General features: G+C 38.8%; 1 protein-coding gene and 1 pseudogene across 13 annotated transcripts in view; one reads left to right on the plus strand and one right to left on the minus strand.

Moving 5' to 3' along the window:
• Positions 1 to 24868, plus strand: part of ADAM32 (ADAM metallopeptidase domain 32) — a 174478-nt gene that overhangs the window by 30027 nt on the left and 119583 nt on the right. For all 13 annotated transcript variants that reach the window (XR_004441834.1, XM_033231805.1, XM_033231812.1 and 10 more), the window contains exons 4-7: positions 9552 to 9627; positions 12125 to 12201; positions 13605 to 13782; positions 23517 to 23585. Coding sequence is in view for 12 of the 13 variants with exons in the window: in XM_033231805.1 (XP_033087696.1) it covers positions 9552 to 9627; positions 12125 to 12201; positions 13605 to 13782; positions 23517 to 23585 (400 nt within the window). In the remaining variant the exon portion in view is untranslated. The remainder of the gene's footprint in view (positions 1 to 9551; positions 9628 to 12124; positions 12202 to 13604; positions 13783 to 23516; positions 23586 to 24868) is intronic.
• LOC117095154 lies at positions 20136 to 21331 on the minus strand (annotated as a pseudogene).

A 24868-nucleotide genomic window follows, 5' to 3' on the forward strand; every position in this document is an offset into this window, starting at 1 on the left:
AAATACAAAAATTAGCCAGGTGTGGTGGCATGCACTTGTAGTCCCAGCTACTCGGGAGGCTGAGGCAGGAGAATTGCTTGAACACGGGAGGCAGAGGTTGCAGTGAGCCGAGATGGTGCCACTGCATGCCAGCCTGGGTGACAGAATGAGACACTGTCTCAAAAAAGAAAAAATAAAAAAAGGTGTAAACAAATGGTTTATTGTGTGTAAGATACTAAGTAATTCTGCCAAAGAAAAGGTTAACTTACTCTTTTAGGCAGAAGAGAAAAGGAATATGGTGGACGATAACCCAAAGATCTTTGGGAAGAGTATGAGGGAAAGTTAGAGAGCTCACATTGCATTTGAACATCTTATTAAGACTATAAGCAGTGTTGAGAAATGGAGGGACCTGAGCTTGGGAGAGGGATAGGGCATGTGTATATCGTTTTGAGAAATTAACCGCTTAATGGTTATGATAGCCTAATGACTATTACGAAGCTACAGCAAATAGTTTATATGAAAAATAATGAGAAGCAGAACTATGGCTGCATAGAGATAGGAGTTTCCTTTGTTTTTTTTTTTTGTGTGTGTGTTTTTAGTTCTTTTTTTTTATTATTATACTTTAAGTTCTAGGGTACATGTGCACAACGTGCAGGTTTGTTACATATGTATACATGTGCCATGTCAGTTTGCTGCACCCATCAACTCGTCATTTACATTAGGTATTTCTCCTAATGCTATCCCTCCCCCAGCCTCCTAGCCCCCAACAGGCCCTGGTGTGTGATGTCCCCCGACCTGTGTCCTTGTGTTCTCATTGTTCAACTCCAACCTATCAGTGAGAATGTGTGGTGTTTGGTTTTCTGTCCTTGTGATAGTTTGTTGAGAATGATGGTTTCCAGCTTCCTCCATGTCCCTGCAAAGGACATAAACTCATCCTTTTTTATGGCTGCATAGTATTCCATGGTGTATATGTGCCATATTTTCTTTATCCATTCTATCATTAATGGACATTTCGGTTGGTTCCAAGTCTTTGCTGCCACAATAAACATATGTATGCATGTGTCTTTATAGTAGCATGATTTATAATCCTTTGGGTATATGCCCAGTAATGGGATGGCTGGGTTAAATGGTATTTCTAGTTCTAGATCCTTGAGGAATCACCACACTGTCTTCCACAATGGTTAAACTAATTTACACTCCCACCAACAGTGTAAAAGCGTTCCTATTTCTCCATGTCCTCTCCAGTATCTGTTGTTTCCTGACTTTTTAATGATCGCCATTCTAAGTGGCTTGAGATGGTATCTCATTGTGGTTTTTATTTACATTTCTCTGATGACCAGTGATGATGAGCATTTTTTCATATGTCTGTTGGCTGCATAAATGTCTTCTTTTGAGAAGTGTCTGTTCATATACTTTGCCCACTTTTTCATGGGGTTGTTTTTTTTTCTTGTAAATTTGTTTAAGTTCTTTGTAGATTCTGGATATTAGCTCTTTGTTAGATGGGTAGATTGCAAAGATTTTCTCTCATTCTGTAGGTTGCTTGTTCACTCTAATGATAGTTTCTTTTGCTGTGCAGAAGCTCTTTAGTTTAGTTAGATTCCATTTGTCTATTTTGGCTTTTGTTGCCATTGCTTTTGGTGTTGTAGTTGTGAAGTCTTTCCCCATGCCTATGTCCTGAATGGTATTGCCTAGGTTTTCTTCTAGGGTTTTTATGGTGTTAGGTCTTACATTTAAGTCTTTAACCCATCTTGAGTTAATTTTTGTGTATGGTGTAAGGAAGGGATCCAATTTCAACTTTCTACATATGGCTAGCCAGCTTTCCCAGCACCATTTATTAAATAGGGAATCCTTTCCCCATTTCTTGTTTTTGTCAAGTTTGTCAAAGATCAGATGGTTATATATGTGTGGTGTTATTTCTGAGGCCTCTTTTCTGTTCCATTGGTCTATATATCTGTTTTGGTACCAGTACCATGTTGTTTTGGTTACTGTAGCCTTGTAGTATTGTTTGAAGTCAGGTAGTGTGATGCCTCCAGCTTTGTTCTTTTTGCTTAGGATTGTCTTAGCAATGTGGATTCTTTTTTGGTTCCGTATGAACTTTAAAGTAGTTTTTTCCAATTCTGCAAAGAAAGTCATTGGTAGCTTGATGGGGATAGCATTGAATCTATAAATTACTTTGGGCAGTATGGCCATTTTCATGATATTGATTCTTCCCATCTATGAGCATGAAATGTTCTTCCATTTGTTAGTATCCTCTTTTATTTCGTTGAGCAGTGGTTTGTAATTCTCCTTGAAGAGGTCCTTGACATCCCTTGTAAGTTGGATTCCTAGGTATTTTATTCTCTTTGTAGTAGTTGTGAATGGGAGTTCACTCATGATTTGGCTCTCTGTTTGTCTCTTATTGGTGTATAAGAATGCTTGTGATTTTCGCACATTGATTTTGTATTCTGAGACTTTGCTGAAGTTGCTTATCAGCTTAAGGAGATTTTGGGCTGAGACAATGGGGTTTTCTAAATATACAACATGTCATCTGCAAACAGGTACAATTTGACTTCCTCATTTCCTAATCAAATATCCTTTATTTCTTTCTCTTGCCTGATTGCCCTGGCCAGAACTTCTAACACTATGTTGAATAGGAGTGGTGAGAGAGGGCATCCTTGTCTTGTGCGGGTTTTCAAAGGGATTGCTTCCCATTTTTGCCCATTCACTATGATATTGGCTGTGGGTTTGTCATAAATAGCTCTTATCATTTTGAGATACATTCCATCAATACCTAGTTTACTGAGAGTTTTTTTTAAGCGTGAAGGGCTGTTGAATTTTGTCAAAGGCCTTTTCTGCATCTAGTCTGCATCAATAATCATGTGGTTTTTGTCATTGGTTCTGTTTATGTGATGGATTACATTTATTGATTTGCATATGTTGAACCAGCCTTACATCCCAGGGATGAAGCCGACTTGATTGTGGTGGATAAGCTTTTTGATGTGCTGCTGGAGTTGGTTTGCCAGTAATTTTTTGAGGATTTTTCACATGATGTTCATCAGGGATATTGGCCTAAAATTCTCTTTTCTTGTTATGTCTCTACTAGGCTTTGGTATCACGATGATGCTGGCCTCATAAAATGAGTTAGGGAGGATTCCCTCTTTTTCTATTGATTGAAATAGTTTCAGAAGGAATGATACCAGCTCCTCTTTGTACCTCTGGTAGAATTAGGCTGTGAATCCGTCTGGTCCTGGACTTTTTTTGGTTGGTAGGCTATTAATTATTGCCTCAATTTCAGAACATATTATTGGTCTATTCAGAGATTCAACTTCTTCCTGGTTTAGTCTTGGGAGAGTGTAAGTGTCCGGGAATTTATCTATTTCTTCTAGATTTTCTAGTTGATTTGCATAGAGGTGTTTATAGTATTCTCTAATGGTAGTTTGTATTTCTGTGGGATTGGTGGTGATATCCCCTTTATCATTTTTTATTGTGTCTATTAGATTCTTCTCTCTTTTCTTCTTTATTAATCTTGCTAGTGGTCTATCAACTTTGTTGATCTTTTCAAAAAACTAGCTCCTGGATTCATTGATTTTTTGAAGGGTTTTTTGTGTCTCTATCTCCTTCAGTTCTGCTCTGATCTTAGTTATTTCTTGCCTTCTGCTAGCTTTTGAATGTGTTTGCTCTTGCTTCTCTAGTTCTTTTAATTGTGATGTTAGGGTGTCAATTTTAGATCTTTCCTGCTTTCTCTTGTGGGCATTTAGTGCTATAAATTTCCCTCTACACACTGCTTTAAATGTGTTCAAGAGATTCTAGTACATTGTGTCTTTATTCTCATTGGTTTCAAAGAACATCTTTATTTCTCCCTTCATTTCGTTATTTTATTTACCCAGTAGTCATTCAGGAGCAAGTTATTCAGTTTTCATGTAGTTGTGTGGTTTTGAGTGAGTTTCTTAATCCTAAGTTCTAATTTGATTGCACTGTGGTCTGAGAGACAGTTTGTTGTGATTTCTGTTCTTTTACATTTGCTGAGGAGTGTTTTACTACCAACAATGTGGTCAACTTTAGAATAAATGCGATGTGGTGCTGAGAAGAATGTATATTCTGTTGTTTTGGGGTGGAGAGTTCTGTAGATGTCTATTAGGTCCACTTGGTCCCGAGCTGAGTTCAAGTCCTGGATATCCTTATTAACCTTCTGTCTCATTGATCTGTCTAATGTTGACAGTGGGGTGTTAAAGTCGCTCATTATTATTGTGTGGGAGTCTAAGTCTCTTTGTAGGTCTCTAAGGACTTGCTTTATGAATCTGGGTGCTCCTGTATTGGGTGCATATATATTTAGGATAGTTAGCTCTTCTTGTTGAATTGATCCCTTTACCATTATGTAGTGGCCTTCTTTGTCTCTTTTGATCTTTGTTGGTTTAAAGTCTGTTTTATCAGAGACTAGGATTGCCACCCCTGTTTTTTATTTTTTATTTATTTTATTTTTTTGCTTTCCATTTGCTTGGTAGATCATCCTCCATCCCTTTATTTTGGGCCTATGTGTGTTTTTGCACATGAGATGGATTTCCTAAATACAGTACACCAATGGGTCTTGACTCTTTATCCGATTTGCCAGTCTGTGTCTTTTAATTTGGGCATTTAGTCCATTTACATTTAAGGTTAATACTGTTATGTGTGAATTTGATCCTGTCATTATCATGTTAGCTGGTTATTTTGCCCGTTACTTGATGTAGTTTCTTCATAACATTGGTGGTGTTTGCCATTTGGCATGTTTTTGCAGTGGTTGGTACCAGCTGTTCCTTTCCACGTTTAGTGTTTCCTTCAGGAGCTCTTGTAAGGCAAGCCTGGTGGTGACAAAATCTGTCAGCATTTGCTTGTTTGTAAAGGATTTTATCTCTCCTTCACTTATGAAGCTTAGTTTGGCTGTATATGAGATTCTGGGTTGACAATTCTTTTCTTTAAGATTGTTGAATATTGGCCCCCACTTCTTCTGGCTTGTAGGGTTTCTGCTGAGAGATCTGCTGTTAGTATGACGGGCTTCCCTTTGTTGGTAACCCAAACTTTCTCTCTGGCTACCCTTAACATTTTTTCCTTCATTTTAACCTTGACGGATCTGACAATTATGTGTCTTAGGGTTGCTCTTCTCGAGGAGTATCTTTGTGGTGTTCTCTGTATTTCCTGAATTGGAATGTTGGCTTGCCTTGCTAGGTTAGGGAAGTTCTCCTGGATAATATCCTGAAGAGTGTTTTCTAACTTGGTTCCATTCTTCCCGTCTCTTTCCAGTACACCAATCAAATGTATATTTGGTGTTTTCACATAGTCCCATATTTCTTGGAGGCTTTGTTAGTTTCTTTTCACTCTTTTTTTTCTCTAATCTTGTCTTCTCACTTTATTTCATTAATTTGATCTTTAATCACTGATATCCTTTCTTCCACTTGATCGAATTGAAAGCTTGTGCATGCGTCATGAAGCTCTTGTGCCATGGTTTTCAGCTCCACCAGATCATTTAAGGTCTTCTCTACACTGTTTATTCTAGTTAGCCATTCGTCTAACCTTTTTTCAAGGTTTTTAGCTTCCTTGCAATGGGTTAGAATGTGCTCCTTTAGCTCAGAGAAGTTTTGTTATTACCGACCTTCTGAAGTCTACTTCTGTCAATTTGTCAAACTCATTCTCCATCCAATTTTGTTCCCTTGCTTGTGAAGAGCTGAAATTCTTTGGAGGAGAAGAGGCGCTCTTTTTTTTTTTTTTTTTTTTTTTTTGGAATTTTTAGCTTTTCTGCTCTGGTTTCTCCCCATCTTTGTGGTTTTATCTACCTTTGGTCTTTGATGTTGGTGACCTACGGATGGGGTTTTGGTGTGGATGTCCTTTTTGTTGATGTTGATGCTATTCCTTTCTGTTTGTTAATTGCTTCTAACAGTCAGACCCCTCAGCTGCAGGTCTGTTGTAGTTTGCTGTAGGTCTACTCCAGACTCTGTTTGCCTGGGTATCACCAGTGGAGGCTGCAGAACAGCAAATATTGCTGCCTGATCCTTCCTCTGGAAGCTTCATCTCAGAGAGGTACCTGCTTGTTTGAGGTACCTGCTTGTTTGAGGTGTCTGTCCGCCCCTACTGGGAGGTGTTTCCCAGTCAGGCTACATGGGGGTCAGGGACCCGCTTGAGGAGGCAGTCTGTCCATTCTTGGAGCTCGAACGCCATGCTGAGAGAACCACTGCTCTCTTCAGAGCTGTCAGACAGGGACATTTAAGTCTACAGAAGCTGTCTGCTGCCTTTTGTTCTACTATGCCCTGCCCCCAGAGGTGGAATCTATAAAAGTAGTAGGCCTTCCTGAGCTGTGGTGGGATCCGCACAGTTCGTGCTTCCTGGCCACTTTGTTTACACTGTAGGCTATTCAAGCCTCAGTAATGGTGGATGACCCTCCCCTCATCAAGCTGTCGCGTTGCAGGTTAATCTCAGACTGCTGCGCTAGCAGTGAGCAAGGCTCCATGGGCATGGGACCTGCTGAGCCAGGCACAGGAGAGTATATCCTGGTCTGCTGCTTACTAAGACTGTGGGAAAAGCACAGTATTTGGTCAGGAGTGTACAGTTTCTCCAGGTACAGTCTGTCACAGCTTCCCTTAGCTAGGAAGGGTAAATCTCCTGACCCCTTGCACTTCCCACATGCGATGACACCCCACCCTGCTTCAGCTCACCCTCTGTGGGCTGCACCCACTCTCCAACCAGTCCCATGAGATGAACCACGTACCTCAGTTGGAAATGCAGAAATCACTGCTCTTCTGCATTGATCTTGCTGGGAGCTGCAGACCAGAGCTGTTCCTGTTTTGCCATCTTGGAAACAGGCCTCCCTTTTTTGTTTTTCAGAAAATGCTGATGCAACAGAAAAAAGATTTAGTAACAGATTGACTATAGTGGTGGCAGGGATTTGGTGGGGTAGAGGGAGGATGAGAACAGACCTGAGTCAGGTATTATGGCTCCCTGTTGGAGATGCTGGATATGAAGTGCTTGTGGGATATCCCACAAGGGGAAATGTCCTGATGGCAGTTAATTTAGTTTAGAATGGGGGAGAGAAGTGTGAGTATCCACATTCTTTCATGACGAAAACTCTCTGCAAATTAGACCTAGAAGAGATATACCTTAAAACAATAAAGGTCATATATGACAAAGCCATAGCTAACATCATACTCAGTGGTAAAAAGTTGAAAGTTTTTCATCTAATATCAGGAACAAGATAAGCATGCCCATTTTCTTTCACCTCTTCTATTCAACATAGTATTGGAAGTCCTAGCAAGAGCAATTAGGCAAAAACAATGAATAAAAGGCATCCTAATGGGAAAGAGAGATGTTAAATTGTTCCTGTTGCAGGTGACATAATCTTATACGTATATTACTTATAGAAGACCCTAAGGACTCCACCAAAATTTGTTAGAACCAATAGTCAAATTCAGTTGAAGTTGTGGGATATAAAATCAACATACAAAAATCATAGCATTTCTATACATTAATAACAAATTTTCCCAAAATGAAATCAAGAAAACAGCCCCATGTACAATAGCTACAAAAAATAAAATACATAGGAGTTTAACCAAGGAGGTGGAAGATCTGTATACTGAGAGCTATGAAACATGAAGACGGGAATTGAGGAAGACACAAATAAATGGAAAGAACATGGATTGGAAGAGTTAATGTTATTAAAATGTCCATACTGTCCAAAATGATCCACAGATTCAATGCAATCCCTACCAAAATTCCAATGACATTTTTCACAGAAATAGTAAAATTCCTATGGAACCCCCAAAAGGCCCTGAATAGCCAAAGCAATACTGAAGAAAAAAAACAAAGCTGAGTGCATCACACTACCTGACTTCAAATATATTGCAAAGCTATAATACTCAAAGCAACCTTTTTATATAAGTGGTAAATGAAACCACAGAAATGAACAAGATAAATCTATACAGGTGGGGGTGAATGTTAAAGGTAAGAAAGAGAAACAGCCTAGAATTGAATGCCATGGAAACATTTAAGGGATGAAGGAAGGATCCAAATAAAGGGACTTAAAAATGTAGAAAGACAGGAGAACCAGGAGGAAGTGGTATCTATCATTATCACTGAAGAAGAGATGGTTTCAAGAAGGGGAATGTGGTCCACAGTAGGAAATACTTGAGAATATTTTATTTATTTATTTTTTTGTTTTATTTATTTTAAAATTATTTTTATTATGTATTTGTCTTTGAGACAGGGTCTCTCTCTGTCACCCAGGCTGGAAAGCAGTGGTGCGATCTCAGCTAACTGTAGCCTTGAACTCCTGGCTCAAGTGATCCTCTCGCCTCAGCCTCCCGAGTAGCTGGGACCACATGAGTATACCACCACACCTGGCTAATTTTGGTATTTTTGGTAGAGATGAGGTTTTGCCTTGTTACCCAGGCTGGTCTCGAACTCCTGAGCCCAAAGCAATCCCTACACCACGGCCTCCCTAAGTTTTGGGATTACAGGAGTGAGCCACCCTGCCTGGCTGCTTTCAGAGTATTTTTACTTGACGTAAAACTGTCTTTTGGATTGGACACTCAGGAGGTCATTAGTAATATTTGTGAGATCAGTTTGAGTGGAGGCTTTCCAACAGAAGCTAGTGTGGGTGGCCTAATTAAGTTACGTTGGGTTGAAGAGTGAACATGAAGTGAGGAAGCATAACTAAAATAGCATCATGAGTACAGGGATTAATACCAAAGTTGAGCTTACACTGGATGTTTCAGTACATATGCCCAGATGAATATGACCTTTATACAATACTCTTCCACTTCATTATAAAAGTAATATATGTGCATAGTAATAAAGCTTTAGAAAGAATGTAAGAACAGAAAACTCTGGCAATCCAACATCCTGTTTATGTCTATTAAGTTTTTTTTTTTTTTTTTTGAGACGGAGTCTCACTCAGTCGCCCAGGCTGGAGTGCAGTGGTATGATCTCGGCTCACTGCCTCTTGGGTTCAAGAGATTCTCCTACCTTAGCCTCCTGAGTAGCTGGGATTATAGGTGCCTGCCACCACACCCGAGTAACTTTTGCATTTTCAGTAGAGACAGGGTTTCTCCATGTTGGCCAGGCTGGTCCCAAACTCCTGACCTCAGGTGATCTGCCCACCTTGGCCTCCCAAAGTGTTGGGATTACAGGTGTGAGCCACCACGTCCGGCCATCTTTTACATTTTAGAATGCTCTTCTTTCAGTCTCTTCTTTTTTTCTTAAAAGGAGTCCATTAAGGTAGGAAAACTATTTTGAGTAAATGTATATTGCTTTAAGTAAACATTAAATATATGTCAAAAGAAAATATTACCTTTATATCACGTTAACAGACATTTTATCTAAAGATTCAGACAGTAAATGTTTTAGACTTTGAAGGCCATATGTTCTTTATCAAAACTAGTTAACCTCTCATCTTATAGCATGAAAAGAGCCATGACAATATGTGGGTGAATGGGTGTGGCTGTGTTTCAATAAACCTTTATTTACAAAACAGAGGGTGGGTCAGATTTTGGCTGAGAGTGTCAAGTTTACTGTGTTTTTATATGTTTCAAAAAGAATAATTAAAAAAATTTCCTCTTTTTTATATTCAGATATTTTTTAGCAGATAATTTTATGATTTATTTGTATGATCAAGGATCCATGAATGCTCATTCTTCAGATATTCAGGTACGATTTAAATTCTGTGTTTTATAGTTTTTTTAAAAAATGTTTTTTTGCATTAAATAAATGCTTTATTATACAGAAGGCTCTCAGGATTCACAGGGGATATATTTAAGATATTTATTGATTAATGATCAAGCTTTTCCTGAAGTTTTGGTAAAGACAAATTAGATTGACTTAGCACCTTTCACATTGCTGAGAACATAGTCACTATTTTTTTAATTATAGATATTTTTTAAATAAAATATTTATTATTTATTGATATTTTGTTTGTAAGAATATAAATTAATGAGAAATGTGGACACAAATGTTATGAGACACAAATCACAGATCAAAAACTCTTTCTCTTTTTCTTAACTCTTCCTCATCTCATCCATCATTTGTACATCCATAAATCCATTTGACCCTGCCCTTCAAACTAAGTGTCCAGTATCCACCTTCTTCCTCTGCCTCCATCCACTGAGACCACCCATTTCCAAGTAAACGCCATCTCTAGTTTGGATTATTGCCATAACTTCCTGAATAATCTCCCTGCTTCCTCACCTTGTCCATCCCTTCATTTTATTTATTTATCCCTTTATTTTATTTGTTTATTTTTGTATTTATTTATTTATTTTGCCCAGGCTAGAGTGCAATGGTGCAATCTCAGCTCATTGAAACCTCCACCTCCTGGGTTCAAGCGATTCTCCTGCCTCGGCCGCCTGAGTATTTGGGATTATAGGCATGCACCACCACGCCCAGCTAATTTTTATATTTTTAGTAGAGAGAGGGTTTCACCATGTTGGCCAGGCTTGTCTCGAACCCCTGACTTCAGGTGATCTGCCTACCTCAACCTCCCAAAGTGCTAGGATTACAAGTGTGAGCCACTGCACCCGGCTCAGTCAGTTTTCAATATGGTGACCATCTTGATCCTGTTAAGACATAGTCAGATTACCCTGCTTCTCTGCTCAGAACCCTCCACGGAGGGCCTCCCACCACTCACAGAGTGAAAGCCAGAGTCACCTGGTTCCCTTTTACCTCTCTGACCTAATTTCCTGTTATTTTCTACCTCGTTCACTTTGTTCCAGCCTTGTTGTTCTTCAAATATAACAGCTATGTTCTCCTTTCAAAGACTTCATACTTTCTATTTCCCGGTATCCAAATGCTTGTTGTTTCCCAACAGACCCATATGTTTTTCGTCCTCATTTCCTTCAGGTCTTTACTCAAAATCACCCTATTAGTCCTTGACTAACCCCTACTTTAAATTGGTCTCTTACTCTTAATACTCCATTTCCTTTACCTTTTTTTTTTTTTGCCCTTTTCCCATGGCAGTTATCAATACATGATTTATCATATATATTTTATTTATTTACTTTATTTTCTGTCTCCCCAGTGCAATATATTCATCCCGAGGGCAGGGCTTTTGGTCTGTTTTATTCACTGATGTAACACCAGTGCCTAGAAAAGTGCCTAGCACATACTTGGAATATAATAAAAATTTGTTGAAATATTAAACTAGATATGTTGCTTCACTTACATCGGATGGGATCATCATTTTGGTTTACTGCTCCCTTTTCCTTCCCTTAGTTCCATCTAAGCAGTGTGTTAATAAGAAATCTTAACTTTATTTATAATAAAATTTACAGCACCATTGGGTATTGGAAATTATATAATTTTCACATCTGTGACAATGTTTGTGACTCTGTGTATCTCTAGCTTGATTGTACTGTGCTCAGAGACCAATTCTGTACAATTTAATTCCTTTGCAATCTGTTGAGTCCTGCTTTATGGCCTGGAGTATGGTTTCTATTTTGTAGATGTTCCATGAGTGTTTAGAAAGCATATATTCTAAAGTTTTTAGGTATAGTATTCTGCATGTATTAACTAGGTCATATAACCACGTTGTTCAAACCTTTTGTAGATTCTGAACACTTGATCTATCAGTTACTAAGAGAAATTAACTTTAAAGAACTTTTTATAACTGCAGATTTTTAAATTTTTACTATTCTTTCAATTGTGACTTTATATATTTTGAAGCTGTATTATTAAGTGAATGCCAATTTGGAATATTTGTGTCTTCCTGGCAAATTGAAATGATTATCATTACCAAATGTCTCTGTTTATCTCTAGTAATGTTTCTGGCCTTAAAGTCCACATTTTCTCTCTTAGTGCAAATTCAGAATCATTCTTTCGGTTTGTGTTGGCATCTAGCCCTTCAATCTTCCTGTGTCATTGTATTTTTATGACTTTTTTTTGCACTATATTAATTAGGTTTTTAAAGAAATCCAGATTTACCATTTTTGTCTTTTAATTGAGGACCTAAATTTATATACTGGGAGATATTTTTACCTAAAGCATGAGACAACACTTGAGTGACATTTTCTGAATGTCACTTTACTTGTACTGATAAAAATCATGGAGCCTGTGAAAAATATTCAGAAGGTTCTATCAAGTATAGAAGTAGGAAGTCACTAGAAAGTTTTGTCACTTCCTAAGTAACTACTTTACTTTTTTTCTTTCCTAGACTCAATGCTACTATCAAGGAAATATTGAAGGATATCCAGATTCCATGGTCACACTCAGCATGTGCTCTGGACTGAGGTTGTTTTCTATTGTTGATTACAAAACACCATAGTTATGATATTTGGCTGCAATGAATTTGTTCTCTTTGTATTAAGTGTGGGGCTGAAGGAGGATTCCTATGTGGACATTATTTAATGATATCCCCCTCTGAACATGTTTCCAGTTCTCTTATTTCTCCTCACTTTCCTCACCGATCAGAAACATTTCTAACCTTTCCAGTGGTTTAGATTTCCTAGTCTCCTTGCTCTATGTCTTATGTTTCCTTGACTACAGAAAAGACCATTGAACGTGTTTGACTACAAGTGTTGGAGAAGCTAGGTTTAGGACAGCTCAGTCACTGTCTTGGAAAACAGGGAAATTAATCACTGTAATGCTGTATGCTTGCACACTTAGCAGTTGCGTAGGTAATTTCTGTTGCTTTTATAACTACAAAGAAGTGAAATGGAGAGTTGGTTTTGCAGATTAGGGTAATCTTTTGTCTTCTCACAGTCATCTCTAAGACAGGTTTGGGTCAAAATACTGGACTGAAAATGTATTTATGTTTTCCACCATGTATTTTAGTGTTGGAGATATAAAGATAAACAAGAGATGCTTTTTCTCAAGGAAAGCATCTTCTGACTGAGAAGGCAAATTATATATAAACAATTTTTAATACTCATAAAAATACTCATTTTTCTAATGATATTAATTATCTCGAGCTCTTCAAGAATTATTGGGTTTCCTCCTTAGGGCTTAGGGAGTTTTCCATTCTGTCAGGAAATTTTCCACCTTCATTTTGTAGTGTAGGATGCTTGTTTTCACAAATGTTCTTCTTCAGTGCTTCCTACACAGAACCCTGAAATTTGGATCTGAAATTTGTTTTTTAGGGAGTAGTGACTTGGACTGTTACCTGTATTCAGAGAAAAATAGTGATACAAGTCATTTACTCTTTAAAATCTTGCTTTTAATTTCTTATTCAAGAGTATATAAGCAAAAGTAGTAAATATATCATAATTCTGCCAAATTTTATTTTTAAAAGTAAAGTTTCTCACTGTATATATTTGTCATATATGCAGTATAATCATTTTTCAAAAGCATGGCAAACCAGAGAGAAAGTCATCATGATTTCTGTTTACAATTGTTTTAATTGAGACACTGACTTGGAAAACAATAGAATTATTCAATTACTGTTATGCTATATACTGTGTAACTAGCAACTGATTAAGTAACTTCTGCTGCTGTTACAACTATACAGAAGTGAAATAGAAAATGGGTTTTGTGGATTAGGGAAATCTTTTGTCTCTTCAGAGTCATTTCTAAGACGGAATTCAGATCAAAATACTGGACTCAAAATGTTTTACTTTTTTTCTTTTGGATTTTGTCAGAAATCCATTCTATAGATTTGAGTAAAAGCACTTAAAATTGTATTCATAATTTCACAGAGGAATACTGCAATTTGAAAATGTTTCTTATGCAATTGAGCCTCTGGAATCTGCAGTTGAATTTCAGCATGTTCTTTACAAATTAGAGAATGAAGACAATGATATTGCAATTTTTAGTGAAAATAACAGAAGCCTGGAAGAACACCCAATGGATGACAACGTTTTTATAAGTGAACAAGTGAGTTGTATATGTTTTGTTACTACTTTTAAAGCAGTTATTACTTCCATTTAATTTATTTTAAAAATAAATTTATGAGCCCACTGTACAATTGTAGTAAATATCCTTTCCTTGTGAACATCTTATCTTTTTTTTTTTTTTTTCTCACTCTGTCACTCAGGTTGGAGTCCAGTGGACAGATCATGGCTTGCTGCAACCTCTGCCTTCCGGGCTCAAGCAACCCTCCCACCTCAATCTCCTGAGTAGCTGCAACCACAGACATGCACCACCACACCAGACTAATTTTTTGTAGAGACAGAGTCTCACCATGTTACCATGCTGGTCTCAAACTCCTAGGTTCAAATGATCCACCCACCTCAGTCTCCCAAAATGTTGAGATTATAGGCATGAGCCACCGTGCCTGGCTGTTCATCTTTCTGTTACCTAACAATTTCCTTGAAACCGTACATCACCTTTTTCTCATTGCACCAATCTACCATTTACTTTTTATAATCCACTTTATTTTAGTTCTTATTTTGTTTGTTACATTCTTATTACTATCCAAAAATTCCCTCTTGTATATGCAATATAAACTTTAAAAACTCAGTCCCTGCTTTTGCTTCTACATTTCTGGAAGTTACTCAATCAAGTCAATAATTTTAAAGGTTATATTCATGACCAATGAGTCAGCATTAATTAAATCATAGATATAATTAAAATGTCATAAGCAGAATTGCTGATTATGGTCATGTAAATTGTTCAGTGAACACACTATGTAACTGCATGTGTTGGTGCTTACAAAAGCAATTGTGAAAGAGAAAATTTTTATGGCAAGTAACATTGGCATCAGTATGCATAGTTTATACAAAAGTGTGTGGCAGTATTCATTGTTTCCAGTATATGCTCTCCCTGTTTTCTGTCAGTAACGAAGAAAACACCAGTCCAGGCATAGTGGCTCATGCCTGTAATCCCAGCACTTTGGGAACCCAAGGTGGGCAGATCACCTGAGGTCAGGAGTTCAAGACCAGCCTTGCCAACATGGTGAAACCCCGTCTCCACTAAAAATACCAAACTTAGTCAGGTGTGGTGGCAGATGCCTGTAATCCCAACTATTCAGGAGGCTGAGGCCGAAGAATTGCTTGAAACTGGGAGATGGAGGTTGCAGTGAGCCGAGATCACACCACTGTACTCCAGCCTGGGTGACAGGGCAAGACTCCATCTCAAAAAAACAAACAACAAACAACAACAACAACAACAACAACAACAAACACCAAACCTCAGAATTTATCCGGGCATATAAACGAAGACTGTATTTCTCAACCTCCCTTGCCTCTTAGGTACGGCAATGTGACAAAATTATGGCCAATGACATGAGAGCAAGCATAATATGTGTTACTTCTGGCTTGAATATTAAAAGGAGGGGTTTTATCTTCTTTCTCTTTTCTGCTGGCTGGAGTGTGGACATATTGACATATTATGGTCCAGAAGGATGAGGCTGATGCCATACAGGTAGCAGAGAAACAAGGTGAAATGAGCCTTGCTTTTGAAGAATTTTCAGAATGGAACTACCATACCTCTTCACAAATTTACGTGAGAGAGAAATAGACTCTAAGTTTGTTTAATTCACTATTATTTTCTGTCTCTGTGTGGATGGCAATCCTAAATCTTAAATAATACAGGGTCCAAATGAGAGTGCAGCGCCAGAGTTTTCAGTGCTAGCAAATACATGTATATAATTGCAAATAATGTCTGTGAACTAGATACTGAACTCTTTTTTCTTGCCTTGTAAAAATTTCTAATTTGCAATGACTGAGATGACCCAGCGTAGTGAACAATGTCAGTGCCCTACCCAGATCCCCTCACATTCCTTTCTAGTATATTTTTGTGGGTGTGGTACAGGAGGGTGGGACACCCTGTCTTTGTTTATGCCTTTGCTTTGAACATGTGCCACTTGTAACTCTTTTTCATGTGGGCTGCCCTTCAGCCAACTGAAACTGCTTTGCCCAGATGGCAAAGTAAACATAACTGCTAGAGATTTACATTTCCCCAGGGTGGTCCTTAGCCAGCACCTCACCAGTGTGGGAAAGGGTGAGCTCAGTTTCTTGTTACAGGTCAGGACAACTCTGTAGCACAACTTACACACCAGATTTTCTCTGTGGGACTGTGTCTGAGAGCACACTCTTTGTGTGGATTCCTCCTGATCCTAATACTGCTTCTCCCACTCATTAACTGGTCTCTCCTGGGAGAACTTTCTTAGTAAATTATCTACATATAAATCCTGTCTCAGATTTATCTTTGGGTTTCCTTTGAACACCAGGAAGTTTTCACATATTTATTTTACAGTGAAGTGATAATTACTACAATAAAGTTATTTGAGCACATATGTCAGCCACATTGCGTTTGTATCATTTGGAAAGTGGCATGATCTGGAAAGCTGGGAAGCTTTGGATTCCCACAGATATCATCGTTTGTCTGGACAAGTGTTGAAGGAAAGAAAAACAGCCAAATGAAAGACAGACAGAAAGTTTCTCATATATATGTATATGTATGTGTGTGTGTGTGTGTGTGTGTGTATACACACATATAATTATACTTTAAGTTCTTGGGTACACGTGCAGAATGTGCAGGTTTTGTTACATAGGTATACACATGCCATGGTGGTTTGCTGCACCCATCAACCCGTCATCTACATTAGGTATTTCTCCTAATGCTATCCCTTCCCTCCCCCCGACCCCCTCGACAGACCCCAGTATGTGATATTCTTCTACCTGTGTCCATGTGTTCTCATTGTTCATCTCCCGCTTGTGAGTGAGAACATGTGATCTTTGGTTTTCTGTTCTTGTGTTAGTTTGTGGAGGATGATGGTTTCCAGCTTTATCAATGTCCCTGCAAAGGACATGAACGCATCCTTTTTTATGGCTGCATAATATTCCATGGTGTATATGTGCCACATTTTCTTTATCCAGTCTATCATTGATGGACATTTGGGTTGTTTCCAAGTCTTTGCTATTGTGAACAGTGCTGCAATAAACATATGTGTACATGTGTCTTTACAGTAGAATGATTTGTTATCCTTTGGGTATATGCTCAGTAATGGGATTGCTGGGTCAAATGGTATTTTTGGTTCTAGATCCTTGAGGAATTGCCACACTGTCTTTCACAATGGTTGAACTAATTTACTCTCCCACCAACAGTATAAAAGCCTTCCTATTTCTCCACATCCTTTCCAGCATCTGCTGTTTCCTGACTTTTTAATGATTACCATTCTAACTGGCATGAGATGGTATCTCATTGTGGTTTTGATTTGCATTTCTCTTAATGACCAGTGACGATGAGGTTTTTTTTTCATATGTTTGTTGGCTGCATAAATATCTTCTTTTGAGAAGTGTCTGTTCAAACTCTTCACCCACTTTTTGATGTTTTTTTTTCTTGTAAATTTGTTTAAGTTTTTTGTAGATTCTGGATATTAGCCCTTTGTCAGATGGGTAGATTGCAAAGATTTTCTCCCATTCTGATTATCTCAATAGATGCAGAAAAGGCCTTTGATAAAATTCAACACCTCTTCATGTTAAAAGCTCTCAATAAACTAGGTATTGATGGAATGTATCTCAAAATAATAAGAGCTAGTTGTGACAGACTCATAGCCAATATCATAATGAATGGGTAAAAACTGGAAGCATTCCCTCTGAAAACCAGCACAAGGATGCCCTCTGGCATCACTCCTATTCAACATAGTATTGGAAATTCTAGTCAGGGCAATCAGACAAGAGAAAGAAATAAAGCATATTCCAATAGGAAGAGAGGAAATCAAATTGTCCTCATATGTTTTCTTAGTTACTGCATGTCATTGTAATTTATGGTAATCTGTGTCAAGAATTTCAATAGCCTGGATTGATGCATAGAGCAAAGTGGCAATAATGGTAGTAACAGAGGCAGTAGCGCTCTACCTTTGTGTGACAATAGCATTACATTGACAGAGGCCAAACATGTGAGGCTTCCTGAACTGAGAGACTCAAGATGTAGTTGTTATACCAGTAGAAGAGTCAATGGATGGATTAATTTCTGAAGTAGTAGGGTTTTCCTTGATGTGCAGAAGCAAGATGACACGATAAATATAAAGAGCAGTGTGGCAGTAGATTCAGGAAAAGAGATGTCTAAGCCATACAGAGCACCAGTTGTGGATCTCGACTCACTGCAACCTCTGCCTCCTGTGCTCAATAAAGACTTAATTTGACATTTGCTAATTGTTTTCTATATGTCTTAAATCTTTTTTTGTCTCAGTTTCTCTATTACTGCCTTCTTTTGTTTAGTTGATTTTTTTGCTAGTATGTCATTTTGATTCCCTTCTCATTTATTTTTCTTTATGTAATTTTGGTTACTTTCTTAGTGGTTTCTCTGGATATTACAATAACATCTTAAATTTATAACAATCATAGTTTGAATTAATACCAACTTAGTCTCTATAATATACAAAATGCTGTTTCTATACAGCTTTGTCTTCTTTATGTTTTTATTATCACAAATTATCTAATACATTAAGCTATGTTAATGACAATACAATGTACAATAGCTTAATAATTATTGTGTGATACATTTTCTTTTAAATAATTTGGGGAAAAGTGAGGAACAACAAACCAAAAATATAATAATCATATCTTTTTTTTTTTTGAGACAGGGTCTCACTCTGTCATCCAGGCTGGAGTGCAGTGCTGGTGCTGTGATCACGGCTTACTGCATGCATCCTTTACCTCCTAAGCACAGGTGATCCTCCTGCCTCTGCCTCCCAATTAGCTGGGACCACAGGCATGTGCCACCATGCCCAGCTAATTTGTTTATTTGTAGAGACTCTGTCTTCCTTTGTTGCCCAGGCTAGCGTCAAACTCCTGGACTCAAGCAGTCCTCCCATTTTGGCCTTCCAGAGTGTCAGGAGCATGAGTGTGAGCCACTGCACTCAGCAATAATAATATATTCTATAGTTACCAACGTATTTACCTTTGCTGTGTTTTAAATTTCTTTTATTGCTTCTTGTTACTGTTTTGTGTGCTTTCATTTTAAACTGAAGGACTACCTTTGGCATTTCTTGTAGGGCAGTGTATTAGTTTACTACAGCTGCCATAGCTTTACCATGGACTGGGTAGCTTAAACAACAAGAATATGTACTTTTTCACAGTTCTGGAGCCTAGAAGTTTGAGATCAAGGTGTTTTTTTTTTTTTTTTTTTTTTTTTTGAGGTGGAGTCTCGCTCTGTCCCTCAGGCTGGAGTGCAGTGGCCGGATCTCGGCTCACTGCAAACTCCGCCTCCCGGGTCCACGCCATTCTCCTGCCTCAGCCTCCCAAGTAGCTGGGACTATAGGCGCCCGCCACCTCGTCTGGCTAGTTTTTTGTATTTTTTTAGTAGAGATGGGGTTTCACTGTGTTAGCCAGGATGGTCTCGATCTCCTGACCTCGTGATCCGCCCGTCTCGGCCTCCCAAAGTGCTGGGATTACAGGCTTGAGCCACTGCGCCCGGCCGAGATCAAGGTGTTAACCAAGTTGTGGTTTCTTCTGAGGCCCCTCTGCTCGGCATATAAGTAATCGTCCTCTCCCTGTGTCTGCACAAGGTCTTCCTTCTATGTTTGTGTTCTAATTTTCTCTTATAAGGATACTAGTTACATTGTATCAGAGCCCATCCTAATGACCTAATTTTCAATCTGATTACCTCTTTAAAGGCCCTGTCTCCAAATACAGCTTCATTCTGTGATATAATGGGGTTAGATCTTTAACATATGAATTTTACTGGGATACCATTTGGCCTGTAATAAGCAGGCAGGTCTACTAGCAATGAGCTTTTTCAGTTTTTATTTATCTGGGAATGTCTTAATTTCTCCTTTATTTTTGAAGGATAGTTTTGTCAGATACAGAATTCTTGTTTTACAGTTTTTTTTCCCCTCCAGCACTTTAAATGTCATCCCACTGCCTCTAGCCTCCCTGGTTTCTAATGAGAAATTAGATATTAATATTATTGAAGATCTCTCATTTGTGAGGAATTGCTTTTCTCTTGCTGTTTTCAAGGTTCTCTTTTTATCATTAACTTTGGACAACTTGATTATAATATGTTTTGGTGTGAATTCTTTTGAGTTTATTCTACTTGGAGTTTGTTAAGCCTTTTGGATGTGTAGATTCATGTCTTTCATAAAATTGGGGAGGTTTTCACCCATTACTTTTTCAAATTTTCTTTCTGTCCCTTTCTTCTCTTCTGCTAGGAACTCTTCTTATATATGTGCTTGATGGTGTCCCACAGATCTCTTAGGCTCTGTTCATTTTTCTTCACTCTTTTTTTTCAGTGTCAGATAACTTCTATTGAGATCCCATCAGCTGCACAATCTGTTCCAGGCATTAAGCTCCTTCTTCCTTTGCAATCTGGTCTTAATTGAGTGGTCCCATGAATGCTTCTTTTCCATGGTTTGGAAGTGGCCATGGCCAAATTTAAAGGTAGTCTCAATGAACTCAACGTCAGTCTTCTCCAGAGCCCACTGCTTGGTCTGCATCAAGACTTGTGGCGGATGAGCACTTGCTTCTTAGCTCCCACCACACAGCCCTTCAGCATGACAACGTCATTGGTCACTTCACCATAGTGGACGAAGCCACCCAGAGGGTTGATGCTCTTGTCAGACAGCTCATAGTCAGTGGAGGCGTTGATCAATTTGCCATCCTTGATGAAGTAGCCCTGACTGATCTTATAGATCTTCTTGTTGAACTCAGTGCAGTGATGGTAGCCTTTCTGCCCAGTACATGCCACAGAGAAGGTCATATGGGCAGGATGCCATGCCCCAATATAGGCAACCTTGCACAGCCCTCAGTGGGTCTTGTAGGGCAGTTTGTTGGTATGCCAATGGCTGGTGACTTCTTTGTAGCCTTTGCCCTTGGTCACCCATTTGATGTCAATCATCTTGTCCTGCCCAAACATTTGTTTCACAGGTACCTGGTCCTCTAGCCTCTCCAGGGACCAGTCCAGTTTCTCGGCCACAGTGCCTCTGTTCACCTGGATCTCCATCACATGGGTCTTCTTCTGACATAAAGGAAGCAGGTGCATCTGGGTGTAGGTATTGATGCGGATGACTTGGCAGTACTTCTTCATGCTGTTGAAGTCCTTCTCCAGCTGCTTCTTGTCATCCTCACCCTGCCATTTCTTGCAGTACTTAGTAAAGGCCTTCTACTTAGCTTTATGCCAGTTCCTATAGAAGCGCCTTTTGCACTCATTGCTAATGTGCTCAACAAAGATGGTCTTGGAAATTCAGAGGCCTTGAGGGGTTTCCATATAGCCCAGGATGCCTACAACCACTATGGGCAGTGTCTGTACAATGATCACAGCCTCTACCACTTCCTTCCTGTTCACCTTGGGTCCTAGCCGGCCAGCTTTTCACACGATGTGTCATGCCAGCCTTGTAGCCCATGAAAGCTTTGAGGTGGACCAATTTAGAAGGGTCATTGTTGGGGAAGCTCTTCACCTTACCATGATGCCTACTGCTGTGTTTCCAATGCAGGAAGCCCAGGGACCCATGTCTTGGAGCAAAGGATTTCCTGCAAGACATCCTGCCATCAAATTCTGCTGGTAGAGCTTTATTCTTTTTATATTGTGCTCCTCAGATTGAATAATCTTGATTGATTTGAAGGTTGTTGATTCTTTTTTTCTGCTTGCTCAACTATGTTATTGAATCCTAGTGAGTTTTCTTGTATTTTACTTTTCAGCTCCACAACTTCCTTTTTATAATTTCTGTATTTTTATGGATACTCTCTATTTGGTGAAGTATCATTCTTCTGCTTTCCTTTAGCTTTTTTACATAGTTTTTCATAGCTTTTTGAACGTACTTTAAGATAATTAATTTACATTCTTTGTCTAGTAAGTACAATGTCTGGGCTTCCAGAGGTACCATTTCTATTTCTAATTTTCTGAGAATGGGCCATACTACTTTCTTATTGTTGTTGAAATTTGAACATTTTGAGTATTTTGATGTGGTAATGCTGGAAATCAGATTCTTCCTCACTCCCCAGCAAGGTCTGTTGTTACTGCTTGCTGTGGGTTGTTGTTGTTTGCTTGTTTACTGACTTTTCTAAAGTAAAGAAATATTTTGTGAACAGTATTGTCTAGTAGTCACCTAGTGATTTGATAGAGATTTCTTTAAATTACTGGAGCCGAAAAAGAAAAAAGACTTCCTTGGTTTTTACAGATTGACTCTGGGTTTGGATATACATGCAACACTTATTCCAGATGTTGACAACTAACCCTTGGCCTTGACTCTTGCTTGTACAATGTCTGAAAGCCAGGCAGAAGAGAAAGCTTAGTGTCTTCTCAAGTCTTTTCTGAGCATGTGTCCAGCCTTGGGCATGTGGGTGGCCCTCTAGATTTCCCAGTATATGCCTGAGATTTTCAAAGCCTTCATTTCTCCGCCCATTTCTTTACCCAGCCATTTTCTTCCTAGACTTTTTAGTGTGCCTTCTGCTTTTCTTGTCCATTTTTCCTTGCTCCAAGGGCTCCGGCCAGTATATTTGCCTTGAAATGCTTTTTATAAACATTGCCTTGGAGTCCACTCCAACCCTGTGAAATTTCATGGTGGAGGAAACAAAGGAAAGCTTGTGAGCAAAACCTTTAGGGAGCCACTGGACAGCTCAAAACACATAACCATAATTCTTTGAGAACAAATTTGGTATTTCTTCCTCTGGCATGGGAAAGCCACACCAGGAACATGGGCCTCTATCTTCATGGATGCCAATGAGCTGGATGTGTGAGATGGGATGGTAGGTGGGTCAGTTCAAGGACCACAATACTCTCTTATAGAAACCCAGCAGCTTTTTTCCCCCTCAAGCATTGTCTTGTTTTTTATTTGTATGTTTTTCTGGAGCAATGGTGTGAATAGGCCATTTGCTCTTATCATCTGGCAGGCTGGCCAGATGTGTACAGGCAGGGGTTCCAAGATCAGGAATGGCAGTATGAAAGGTGACTTAGGCTCAAGATTGGCAAAACAACACTTCTATTGCCTTTATTGACTCAAGCAAGTTACAAAGCCCAGCCCAGATTGAGAGAGAGGAAAAATAAACTCACCTCTTGATGGGAGGCACTGAAAAGTCATATTGCAAAGGACACGAATACAGAAAGCAGCGCGGTGTCTCACGCCTGTAATCCCAGCACTTTGGGAGGCCGAGGCGGGCAGGTAGCGAGGTCAGGAGATTGAGACCATCCTGGTTAACACGGTGAAACCCCGTCTCTACTACAAATACAAAAAAAAATTAGCCGGGCGTGTTGGCGGGTGCCTGAAGTCCCAGCTACTTGGGAGGCTGAGGCAGGAGAATGGCGTGAGCCCAGGAGGCAGAGCTTGCAGTGAACTGAGATTGCACCACTGCACTCCAGCCTGGGCGATGAGGCGAGACCCCCTCTCAAAAAAAAAAAAAAAAAACCTCAACATACATATAATTTTTAAAGCAAAAGTTTACTTCTGATATGCAGATGAAGTAAATGGAAATGCTAGGTGTTTTTTCTTAGTTCATAAACTGGAAGTTGTAAATATATTGAGATAGATGTTATAACTTCATGGGCAATCTTCTAACTACTTGAGTACGTTGCCATAAAACTTAAAACTTTATTTATTGATTTTAACCAATCTGATAAAGCAAACACCTCTGCATATCTTGTAAGTGCTGTCGTAGTAGCTTTAAAGAAGAGTTCAAGTAAAAAAATTATGAAATTTTTCATGTATTATATGCGGTTTTCCTTTTTTCTAGTCAGAACCAGCTGTTCCAGATTTGCTTCCTCTTTATCTAGAAATGCATATTGTGGTGGACAAAGCTTTGGTATGTGTTTTGCTTTTTCTTTGCTTTGAAATATTTGATCCAAATGTATGATTATCCCTAGCTAGCTAGACAGAAACTAAAAGATTCCAATGTTCTTACTCGCATGTCATAGAAACAATAGTGGAAAAATGTACAAACTGAGAAACTAAATAGTCAAAATAATACTAGTTTTGTCAGAAATGTTTTATTTGAAATACTTACATAAGAGTACTGCAGAACAAAATGTGTTTTTTTCCCCTGGCACTTCACATTTCTAGAGTCCCTCTCAATCCATACTACCTTTTAATGGTGATTTTGGTAGAAGTGAAATTCTATTTTAGGGAAGTTTGAAGAGCAGAATGTAGTCTAGGGAACATTCCACCCTAGAATATTTATTGGGACAAAAGTGATGATAGTATAACTGTCTATTAGAATGACTTTCACTAATGAGTCAAGATATTTTTTAGTAGTTTTTGCTGGGGTGCCCATTCTAGTCCATTCTTTACCTGATGAAAAGAGTACCTCGAGATTCCTAATTTCCACAAACAGTCTGAGGCCTCTGAATTTCAGAACCTTGGGGTGATAACTTAGTTTGCGGTCAACTAGATATGTCTTTATTTCTTCTAATAGTTGAAAGATTTCAGAAAATAGAGATTAAAAATATACTTTCTAGGTTTTATTCTGATGATAAGCAGCTGTTTGTGTATACCTATGGAACACCACAGTGGGTATGACTAGTCCTCATTAGCAATTTCTATTCCTAGGGTTTAGAACTTGTCAGGAAGCCAGAGTTAAGGTCAGGGACCAGGAGGGATTTGGAGAAAGATGTGAAAATGACTTGATTTATTAGAGTACAGGGAAAAGGGCAAAGGGAACATTTAAGAGAACATTGAGACATTGAGATAGCGGGGAGAAAATTGAGGTATTTCTGGTAAATACAACTAAGTTTCCAGGGAACATTTTGGATTATGAAAATTCTTCTGTTTTTGGATTATGTTATATATTTTGAGAGCAGTTTCAAAAGCTTGTCCAAATTGCCAGGTTTTCAAGTCATATAATGCTGATTAAATATTACTTCTTTAAGTTCTTATACATGTTTACATATTCTTTAATAAAAAAACCCTTGGTTGGGCGTGGTATATGCCTGTAATCCCCGTACTTTGGGAAGCTGAGTTGGGTGGATCACCTGAGGTCAGGAGTTTGAGACCAGCCTGGCCAACATGGTGAAGCCTCGTCTCTGCTAAAACTACAAAAATTAGCCAGGTGTGGTGGTGCACACCTGTAGTCCCAGCTACTCAGGAGAC

The sequence above is a fragment of the Trachypithecus francoisi genome, unplaced genomic scaffold (assembly GCF_009764315.1).
Source record: "Trachypithecus francoisi isolate TF-2019V2 unplaced genomic scaffold, Tfra_2.0 Contig01440, whole genome shotgun sequence".
NCBI lineage: Eukaryota > Metazoa > Chordata > Mammalia > Primates > Cercopithecidae > Trachypithecus > Trachypithecus francoisi.